Below are 10,856 nucleotides of genomic sequence, written 5' to 3'. Positions count from 1 at the left end.
ATCTAACCGGGCCCGTACGGGCCTCCCAGGGCTCCTCGACGGCTATACGCGGGGGCAACAAAGACGATCGTGCCCCTCGTTATGAACCGTTTTTGGTTCATCCTGACCGTCGATGTGTTTTTCCACCCCGCGTTCAGCCGGGGGGAGCACCTGAGCAGAAACGCTCGGACACAAGTTGTACGCTACGCATTCCTGGCCAGATAAAGCCTATGGGTCCATTTCGGTTTGTGCTGGTGTTGCTAAAGAAGCCAGAAGGTGCACGCACTTGATACTTCGGAGAGAGAAAGAGAACGGGAGGTTGGAGACTAGGAGTCGGAGAGAAAAGGACAGCCTGACAGAGTTTTGGAGAGTGCCGCAAAGGATAAGAACAGCTGGCACCAGATAAATAAACAAGAAAAAGAAATCAAACTCAAAACTCTCAACTTTAAACTGCTTTATTAGTTCTCAAGTCATGTACTCCCTTTGTTTCGAATTACTTGTCGCAGGTATGGATGTATCTAGATGTATTTTAGTTCTAGATACATACATTTCTGCGACGAATAATTTGAAATGGAAGGAGTAGTAGATTTATTACGACTTAATTGTCGGATTTGTTTCTTTTTCGATAGGCGGCGAAATTTATTGGTTGAAAATGAAGCATCGGAACACAAACACAATGAGCACATAATCGGTATCTGTATAGTTAGAATGCACATCGTCAACACCAACACACACAAAAACAACAGCGGTAGCAAAGTCATGTAAGGCTAAAATTATGCGTAGGCAATAAAAAAAGAAAATAATCCTAGAGCGATTAGATTCGTGATCGGCAAACTATAACAATCATCATATCTGCACCAACCATATCGTGACACCACACGGACAACATTTTTTTCCAACAACAACGCCTTTAAGAAGGGAACGATGCTCAAACACTGTCATCATCAGATCCAACCACCCATGGTAGAATCTAGGTTTTGACCCTAAGGAATCAGTCCAAACATTATCCGAGCAATACCTTCAACAAGATAACACCGTAAAACCATCGCCATTCCCAGATATAACCAATTCGGATCAGGCCTAGGCTTTCAACATGTAGCTCGAGACCGGATGCTTGACTAGCAGCAACGTCGAAGTCACTTATGTGTTGTCACCACCACTTTTTCGTTGAGCCAGCAACTGCATGCGATGCGACCGTCGTCGCTGCACAACCATCCCTCTACGTCAAGTGTCGTCCATAGCCTGCATCTCACAGTCAAAGTTAACCACTAGATCTGTAGAGAGGAACCCTAATAAAGATTGCAGTGGCCATCGCAATCCGCAGCAAGACCGTCGTCACAGACTGAAGTGGTCACCACAATGACCAACACCGACGGTGGAGCACACCATCTCCACTGCTGACTACCACCTCGTCGGAGAGAGCCTTGCCTAGACCCGTCTTACTAAGGGCCGACATGGTCAAAACAGGAGCACAGAAAGACAAATCACCATCACAAATGGGCGCCCGCGCGAAGCGCATCGCCACACTTCAGGAGCACACAACCATCAGATTGGCACCGCATCTCCGACCGCAACACTCTGTCCGCCCCGAGCACTCCCGACCACTCATCAAGCATGCCACGCTGTCGCGTCGCATCCACACCACCGCGGCCACATCGTCACTCCAGAAGTAAGGAATCGCAGCGACGGACGGGGAAGAGTAGAGAGGAGCAACTGACCCCACACATCTCCGTTGTGTAGCCGATAGCCCGAAGGGCCCGGCTGGCTCGCAGCAACGCCTAGCCATCGTGGCGGTGCTTAGAGAAGGCCGCCAACCAACACATCCAAGTGTGGTTGGGCGCCAGCTACCACCTTCACGGACCTAGGATGCCCAGCAGACCCACGCGTGAACGGCAAGCAACCAGCAGGCGGATCAAGCCGCAGATCCTATGAAGCGGCCAGAAGGGCCCCGCCACAACCTTCCTCAGAGCCGGCATGGCTTCATCGGCCACTCCTCCGGTGGCGACGAGATGGGGAGGCGGGGGAGGGGGGAGGAAAGAGAGCGGCGACGCTCGATCTAAGTCTTCCCGTGACGCCCGGCAAGGCGACACGGGGGAGTATCCTTTGGAGGGTCAGTTTTGTTTCTACAAGAGCTTAACAAACTAGATCATATATGGGCATGTTTCAATGGTTTAGTGCTACAATTGAATTTATAATTAGAATAGAGTTAGGTGTTTGAGTCAGACACATGTATATCGAACCTAACATGTAAAGTAGCATCTGTAGTCAAAATAAAATATAGGAAACCAGTACGCAAAAACAACGAATTACGAGAGGGATGGTCTCACCATGACGAGTGGTTAGAGATGTTGTCCGAGGCCTTTACGAGTTTTGTCGTCAGATGTATTTTATCGATTAATACATGGAAATGAGTACATGTGGTCATAATTCCCTGCAAATGTATGCATCCACATCAAACCTCGTCAACTAATCTCCATGCCGTGTTCCATGTCCACGTTAATCGACATGCACCTGTAATTCATGTGGTATCAAAGTCAAACCCAGGTGCCCAAACATCCAATCTCGGATGACTGATGTGTTAGGGCATCCACAGTGTGTTGATGCCATGCCAAATCTGTGATGCGGTCAGAACTTTGGCATCGATGTCAAATAGCCCATTTGTTCACAATGTATCTGGTTCCCATATGATGTACAGTAGGCCCCACTGTAGAATAGAATGTGATAGAAAATTGCCACATGCATGCCCACCCCACATTGCTTGCACCAGTTTGCTGAGATTGATATAGTATTTTATTACCTTCAGAAGTTTGGCATCGTAGCCCCAAGAAGCATCAGTTCTCCTTTATTTGGCTATGGCACTAGTCTTCACAACGTGTACAGGTGCTGTCAAAAGCCAAAAACCAATTTGGCAATGCTATTTGGCATACATTGTGGATGCCCTTAGAAGAGAGATTGTTATGGGACAAGAATGCATAGCACGACTTAGCAAGGGTGGCCCGTCGTATGAAACGAGAACTTTCGGAGTGTTGAAGAATTCTTATACTTTGTTTGCCTATGAAAATAACCATTGGTACTTTGTGAATGGGCTTGGACAGGCAGAGAAGTTGCTGTAGCACGTCTGTCTATTGGGACAATCAAGCTGGACACTACGCTTAGCCGACCCGGATCTAGTTTCTCTGTAAACTAATATAGACCTTTTAGATCACTAAAGTACTCCCTCTAAAAGCAAATATACGACCGATTAGATCACTAAAAAACATAACAATGTAGGAAGAACATGAAAAATAAGGCCGGCATTCAACCAATGCTGCCAAAAGATTGCAAGAACACACTTACATAGGTATGGCCGAAATTACAAAATAATCTGACCAGTCAAGTACCATGAAAATTCAACACAAAAGTAATCCCTCTGTCTCAAAAGGTAAGACCCTTTTTTGACATTATGATACTGTCAAAAAACCGTCTTTAAGAATAAGACAGAGGGAGTAATAGTATATATCAAGGTGGACAATGCAATTGTGTTTCTATCTCTGCCTCAAGAACGACGACTTTCCTTAGCAGCCTCCTCCGCCCCCGCCGTCACCTCCACCGCCGCCACCACCACCACCGTCACCTCCGCCCCCACCGTCCCCATATCCGCCGCCGTCATCCCCTCCTCCGCCGCCGTCGCCTCCGCCTCCGCGACGACGTCTGCGCTTCTTATCCGCGGGACGCTTCTTGTGGCCGGCGCAGCCAAACACGGCGATGGCCACGATGGCAAGCGCAGCCACAAAGCCCAAAGCTAGACCCACAACATTGCTGGGCGCGTAGTGCGCCGAGCCAGCAGCCAGACCCAGCGCCCGCACTATCGTAGCTGCTCGATCGAGCTTCTTGATTGATTGATCATATGTCAGCTTCTTGTATTTATAGGCTTGTGGGCTGTGTGTGGTGCAAGCAGAGAAATGTCAGCCGACGACTCGTTCAGTTGCTCTGTTCTTCAGTCCTACGTAACCGGGGAAGTCTTCGAGCGTCGCTGTACGTGCCACGTTGATTGGAGTAGTTTAGTGGCTATTTTATTAGGGGCGGTTGAATATACAGCTGCTGGAAAAGTCTTGGACGCGTGAAGGAGTTGTCAGTTCAGACTTCAGACTTCAGAGCTTGCACGTCACCTTGGATTCGAACTGACCAATTAGTAGCCAGTAGTTTTTTTTTTTTTGAAACGGAGGCACCTCATATATTAAATAAGGAGGAGAGAGAGTTTGTTACAACACACACCCAAGTTACGGCATGGCAATTATTCTCGTAATAAAAAAGACCCTAGTTTCTTTGCCCCAGCTTTGATCCAAAGGTTTGCCTCGTCTTCAATGATGCTGAGCAAGATTTGCGGAGGTGCGCTCTTTTGCCTGACACTCTTGCGTTGCGCTCATTTCAGATGACCCATGACACTAGCATGGTAATCGATGCCTTTGCTTTTCGTAACAATGTCCTGGCCGTCCAATATCTTTACTTCTGATGTGAATTGGTGGTGGCGCCTATTCTGAAGCTAGTCAAGTACCTGCATCAAACTTGCAAGTGGTGATGGTGGTTAAATCTACATATAATGTAAAAAACAAAGCAACTTAGTCAGGAACCAAACTGGCAAGCTTTTCCCCCTATAGTATTTCCAAGTTTAGAACAAAAGGAAATATAGCATAGCACCCAGAAAGTACAGTAGGATGCATCTTCAACATTGACAGAATACGAAAAATGGCAAAATACATAAATTTGAACATACCAGGCGATTATACAGCTTATGCGCAGTCTCTTGACTAGGTGCAGTCTGAAAACAACTATTTAATCTGTACTCCCTCCGTAAAGAATAGTGATCTAGACGCTCTTATATTTCTTAACAGAGGGGGTACCTCGCATCTTGCCTAAGCAAGCTAATAATAGTAACCTTCATCCTCTGTTATGCTCCTTATTTCCCTTGACTGTTCGTGGCTTCGTGCTGAAGCTGAATGGTGCTTTGGTTTGCAGTGGAGATGTTCAGCTAGGTTCAAGTGTAGTTAGGTTCATGCAGAGGATGTGTACCCTAGGCTCTTGCAGAGGTGATTCTTTTCATTGACAGTAACAACTATTTAGTCTGCACTGTTTTTATTGAGGATGAGTTGCTGCAGCCTTTTGTCTCGGAAATTTAGTATGAGCGTGTAAGCACAGTGCAATGCAGTACCTTGAGAAGCTTGTGCTTCATGCTTCGTTCCAGATGCCTATGCCTCCCAAGGTAAACATGACCTAACACAGTACATAAATTCATCAGAACATATGCAAGCAATAGAAAGGGAAAAAAAATGCCGCGGTCAGAAGAGAAACAGTTGTTTTTTGCTGGTTGCAATCTTTACCAGATTTGCAAATTTTAGGATGCTTATTAAAACCCAAGGTGTTGTCTTCACAGTAGGAGGATGCTTCTTCGCTGCTTTGTCAGCGTGGACTGAATGTCACTGTCAGCCAGAGCACTTCTGTGCTCTTCCTAGCAGGGTTATGAATGTCACTGTCATCTTTATACAACACCTTCTCGTCTACTCTGGTTGTTTTCTTCTACGGGTTCTATGTAATAACCTCATGATTAGCAAAGTTACTTTGGAGCAAAAACAATCTCTAGAACGAAATAACAGTGGCAATGCATTCCGTTCCTTGTTTATGTAACATGCTGAATCTGAAACAAGAGCTGTATCATCACTACAATCTCCAAGAAACTTAAAAGGAAACCATATCCTCAAAAGAAGAAGGCCATAACAGAAAGTTCAACACACATCGAGTGAATTTATATGGGGAATTAATCAACATATTACATACTGTGATATCAGCTTTGGCCGTCTTCAACCTGGATTCATTATATCATGTGTACCCTTTTTTCCTTCACAGCCATGCCAGCATTGAAGCCTGCCGCACATTTCATCGAGCAAGTGTGGGGCCAGGCTGCCGGTGCCATGTCAGAAGGTCACATCCTGGAGTGAGCATGAGGCACGCCCAGGCTATGTGTGCTCTCGATGAAGAACCAGTAGTGGCATACATATAAATCGACAGCTTCCTTCGATGTAAGGATTTAAGGATATATATTGAACTATCCAATCAACAAAACAAACACATATTGGTAGTTCTGCCATATTTTGCTACAATGCTTGCCTTTATTTCTTCCACTCGACATTACTACAACTTTAAAATTTGCTGAAATTAACAAAGATTATTAGCATCGACTGTGAGTTATAATTACACTGAATATGCAGCACCAGGTTGCGCCGTTATAGCTGCAAGCAGTCTTGGCATCGGGGGCACATCAATTTCCTGCAGACCCTCGAGAACCCGGACCACTTCACCCATCGTCGGCCGATCAAACTCATTATCTTGAATGCACCAACATGCAACTTTGCAAACCCTTTCAGCCTCTCCCAAATTGAAGTCACCATGCAACCGTGGATCCACCAAACTCTTCACATCTCCCCCATGAAGCTTGTTGATGGCTTGCACAGGGAAATATTCAGCGTGGTAACTGGTGCTGCTGCTACTGTTGTGTGTTTCAGGTGAATTCCTGCTTCCGGATATGATCTCCATCACTACCATGCCGAAGCCGTAAACATCAATTTTTGGTGTAATAGCAACTCCGGTAAGCCACTCTGGAGCAAGATAACCTTTGGTTCCTCTGAATGTGGTCAGAATTCGGCTAAAATCCCTTCCAACAAACGCTGCCAATCCAAAGTCTGCAACTTTGGGAGCAAAGGATGCGTCCACAAGTATGTTTTCTGGCTTAACATCACAGTGTATGATGCATTCGCGGCAACTCTGATGCAAGTAGGACAACCCTCTGGCAACTCCTAGGGTTATCTGATATCTGGTGTTCCAGTTTAGGACAGCAGCATCAGCATTATTGCTCTTCTTAAATAGATGACTATCAAGAGACCCATTGAACATGTGCTCGTACACAAGTAATCTGTGATGACCTTCGCAGCAGAAACCAATCAATTTGACTAGGTTGATATGTTGGATCAGTCCAATTGAGCTCACCTCAGCTCTGAATTGCTTCTCCCCTTGATTGGCACCATCAAGCTTTTTCACCGCTACCGTAGTCTTCGAGTCACTTAATACTCCCTTGTATACAGAACCAAAACCACCTCCTCCCAGCTTTTCTGAGAAGTTTTTAGTGGCACGAACTAAGTCGGTGTATCTGAAGGCTATGATCCCAGCAGAACTACCTTCATTGCTGTACAAAGGCAAACCACACCACTTGAATCTGTTCCTCCAAATCAGTAACAACACCATGAGCATTAGTAACCCAAAACCAATAATGCTTGCAGCGGTAACAGCTCCAACGTTTGATTTTCTTTTGTTCTTCATCAAACTTGGCGGCAAATCTTTGGCGGCAAGGCGGAGGTATAGAACATCTTCAGAAGTATTATCAATGCCATCGTTCCGATTTACACTAAGCAATTCCCCATGCCAGACAGAGCATCTGCTGTTGCTATAGGCATAAGCAGTGCAGGAGCAGGAACTGAGACAAGCTTCTTCACATTTGCTCTGTGTGGTAACAACGTCTATGCTTTGTGGGTTGTAGGGCAACGTAACATGAGCAATGGGGTTGAATATATCTGTTGAACTTGTCATGTTTTTGTTGTTACTGCTAGTGTTGCAGTGTAACGGTGTATTTCTGATGCACCCTCCTGTTCGATCATTAAACATCCAATCCCGCGGTGACTTCTGAGAGAAGCTCCCCATACAGTCACAGAATGGTTGTGCAGTGCCGTTGCATACTGTGAAAGCTCCACAGGTAGCGGCCGGAGTGCAGGCATCGGCGGGCTGGGCATATATGGTTTGCCAAGACTGGCTGGCTTGCGACCAAACATTCAGCTTTATCTGACCAGAGATGTCAAGTGAGACAAATGTGGAAGATGATTCATTTGGTGAGGTGTACATGTAGTACTCCTCTTGGTCGTTGTCAACATATGCTGGGTTAATCAAACCTTTGGTCCGTGGATCCATATCCAGAATGGACTTGAGTATTGGTATAAGTTTCAATGATGATGTTTTGGAGGATGCCCAATGCCAATACACTACAGAGGGGTTTAGGCGTTTGAGGACAACCGCCCCGCTGATGTCTAGTTCAACGCTGTACGAGCCGAGACCCGGATCAATGAGGCTCTTCTTTGAGACGCCCTTACGATTCAAACCAGTGATCTTGTTTCGGCCAACCTTGGCACCAGGAAGCACAATATCTGTTGGGTGATCGAAGCTCTGCCACAACGGTAGGTCCGATGATGATGGGCTCTCTGTGACTGTAAGGGCAAGGTTTCCACTGTTCAAGAGAACAGCAGCACTAGCAATGGTGTTTATGCTCCTGGCCTGTGTCCTATTATTGACAATGCGAGTGGACCAAACTACGGAATCATTGTTTACAATGACAAGATTGCCATCGCTTGATATCTGGAGCTGTGTTTGGTTAAGGCTGGTGCCAGTGATGGGCTGATCCCTATTGGCAACCCACACAACAGTAAAAACTGGTAACTTGTTGAACCATATGCCAAGGTACCAGCTGGAGCCGGAGGTGTTCTGGGACTTACTGATGGTGCCTGCTGCTGGCTGGAAGAAGCCGAGTGCGAACTTGCCGTTCCCCGAGACGAGCTTGCTGCCGCCGACGGCGAGTGACTGGCCCGCCGTGAGGGTATCGCTTGCAGCTGCAGAGGAGGAGCACCAATGAGGAACGTGCAAGAGGAGAAGCCCGAGTGATAATATCCAGAGGAGAGACATGGAGAAGAGTGTGGATGTGCTCTGCTCTGCTATTCGGAGGAAGAAGCCGATGCATATATAGAATGGAAGAGGACCAGTAGTGTGATGTGAACAAGCAGATTGGCATGTTCAGCTGACTGACGGGGGTAGTCAAGATTGCTGACTAGGAAAGCACTAGCTATGCATCCACTTGGGCTGCCACTTGAGCTGGGTGCACACTTGCTTGGTGGTACCTGTACGCATAATATAAGACAGCATTGCCATAAAACCATGTGGAATTCCAGTGAAGCTTCGACGAAGTGGCTGCATGGAGCCGCCCATGGACGACCATGGTCATGGTCAAGTCAATTATGAGGCTTCCACCAAGCTTCAGTGCGCAGGTACCATTCCATTCGAAGATAACCCTCATACCATGCTGCTTGTCGAATGCCAGCCAAAAAGCAATGGCCTGAATGATCATGTTATTAGCCTAAACAAGAAAGAACACCTCACTTAGTTGAGAGCTAAATTCGAATATAATCTATTTTTAAAAAATATTCTTTTTACTAACCAAGAACAGACACAAATGTGTGTGTCAATGAACCTATTACAGATGAGAATTCAACGGATATCTTTTTTTTTCAAGAGTACGCCAATAGCGTACCTTAACTTTATAGAAGGAAGAAAGTATAATTACAAGAACCTAGTGTGGGTGCGAACACCAACCTAGGTACACCAACACCTTACACCACTGGAGCAAATCGAAGACTCACTCTCTCACAAAAGGGTCTAAACCTCCTACTCCGAAACCTGCATCCCTCCAAGTCTTCACCTCGTCGAGGGCCATGTCTATTAGCTGCGCAGCCGATCTTTGTTGCGATTGTTTGTTGAAGACTCTCACATTCCGCTCCTTCCAAATCAGCCAAGAAGTACTGATAACGAAGGAATCAAATCCTCTTCTCACCTTACCAGAGAAGTGTCTCCTTTGCCCGAGCCACCAGTCTTGCAATGTGCCCACGTCCGGGGGGAGGCTAATGTTGATATGCAGCCTTCCCGCACATCCCTGCCACACTTCCCGCGCATATACGCATTGCCCAAAGATGTGGTCAACATTATCTTCTTCCTGCAAGCAAAGGTAGCATGGAGATGGCTCATCCTGCAGTCCATGACGCGCCCTTCTGTCAGAAGTCCATAGCCGGTGCTTGGTGGCCAACCATGCAAAGATCTTGCACTTCAGCGGTGCCCAACTCCTCCAAATGCAGCAGTCAGTGGGTGAGCGCTCAAGCCCCATGCATAATCTCTCATAGACGGATCTAGCCGTGTATTTTCCAGAGGGGTCCGCTGGCCAATGGAACTCGTCGCGCGCGTGCTCATCTCTAGGCACAGATGCGATCGCGAGGCATAGGTTGGCCACCTGCATGTGGGCCATGAACGATAGACCACCTTCCACGTCTTGTGCCCAAGCATTGTCAATTAGGGCCTGCTCCACCGTCCTTGTGTTCCTGGCGCGGTTGCACACCATGGGAGCGATCAAGGGCGCGATCTCGTCAACTTTGAATCCGTGCACCCATCGGTCCTTCCAAAATAGGGTACTCGCCCCATTACCCACGGTGATCTTGACCAGGCAGTCGAAGATCGATTGAACCTCTTTATCCTCAGGCATCCTAATCCCTTGCCACGGCCTCTCCGGATCAGTTCGCCGCAGCCATTCCCATCTGACTCTGAGCGCGAGGGCCTGCAGGTGGAGGTTTTTGATGCCCAACCCTCCATAGCAGGTCGGCCTGCAAAGCGTGTCCCACGCAACCAAACATTGCCCGCCATTGATCTTCTCCTTCCCCGCCCAAAAAAAGGCCCGGATGCATTTGTCGAGCTCTTCCAACACCCATCCGGGGGCGTTGAGAACCAAAAGCTGATGGATCGGCCTTGCTGAGATCACGGACTTAGAGAGAATCAACCTGCCCGATCTCTGAATAAGTCCTCGCTGCCATGCCGGGACTATCTTCCTGACCTGGTCTAACATAGGCTGCCAATCCACTCTCTTCATCTTCCTAATTGCCAGAGAGATCCCCAAATAGCGGCAAGGGAAACTGCCCATAGCACAATGCATCAGGTCAGCAACTCTCCGCTTATCTTGCTCATCCCCGCGGATGATAATGGCCTCAGAC

The 10,856-nt window shown here is 47.3% G+C and overlaps 1 protein-coding gene across 3 annotated transcripts; it reads right to left on the bottom strand.

The window, feature by feature from the left end:
- Nucleotides 1-3,252: 3,252 nt before the first annotated feature.
- On the bottom strand, nucleotides 3,253-9,019 carry LOC123190717 (G-type lectin S-receptor-like serine/threonine-protein kinase At2g19130). 3 transcript variants are annotated; one of them, XM_044603423.1, is made up of 4 exons: nucleotides 8,547-9,019; nucleotides 5,337-8,455; nucleotides 5,168-5,229; nucleotides 3,253-4,513 (listed from the first exon to the last, which is right to left on the bottom strand). In XM_044603423.1, exons 1-2 carry the CDS (start codon nucleotides 8,837-8,839, stop codon nucleotides 6,205-6,207), a joined length of 2,544 nt encoding a protein of 847 aa, XP_044459358.1. In that variant the 5' UTR covers nucleotides 8,840-9,019; the 3' UTR covers nucleotides 3,253-4,513; nucleotides 5,168-5,229; nucleotides 5,337-6,204. The 3 variants fall into 3 exon arrangements, with proteins under 3 accessions (XP_044459358.1, XP_044459357.1, XP_044459359.1); XM_044603422.1 differs by having other exon boundaries at nucleotides 3,253-5,229; XM_044603424.1 differs by having other exon boundaries at nucleotides 3,253-5,229; nucleotides 5,337-8,813.
- Nucleotides 9,020-10,856: the final 1,837 nt, after the last annotated feature.

Source organism: Triticum aestivum, chromosome 2A, assembly GCF_018294505.1.
Source record: "Triticum aestivum cultivar Chinese Spring chromosome 2A, IWGSC CS RefSeq v2.1, whole genome shotgun sequence".
Taxonomy (NCBI): Eukaryota; Viridiplantae; Streptophyta; class Magnoliopsida; order Poales; family Poaceae; genus Triticum; species Triticum aestivum.
The sequence above is the reverse complement of the archived record's forward strand: the minus strand, read 5'-3'. Positions and strand labels throughout refer to the sequence as shown.

Bases quoted from the DNA above. Each gene is read 5' to 3' on its own strand.
- LOC123190717 (XM_044603422.1), bottom strand. From the start codon at position 8,839: ATGCCAATCTGCTTGTTCACATCACACTACTGGTCCTCTTCCATTCTA. The intron at 8,456-8,546 runs GTAAGTCCCAGA...GGTTGCCAATAG, and splicing joins GCCAGCAGCAGGCACCATCA to GGATCAGCCCATCACTGGCA.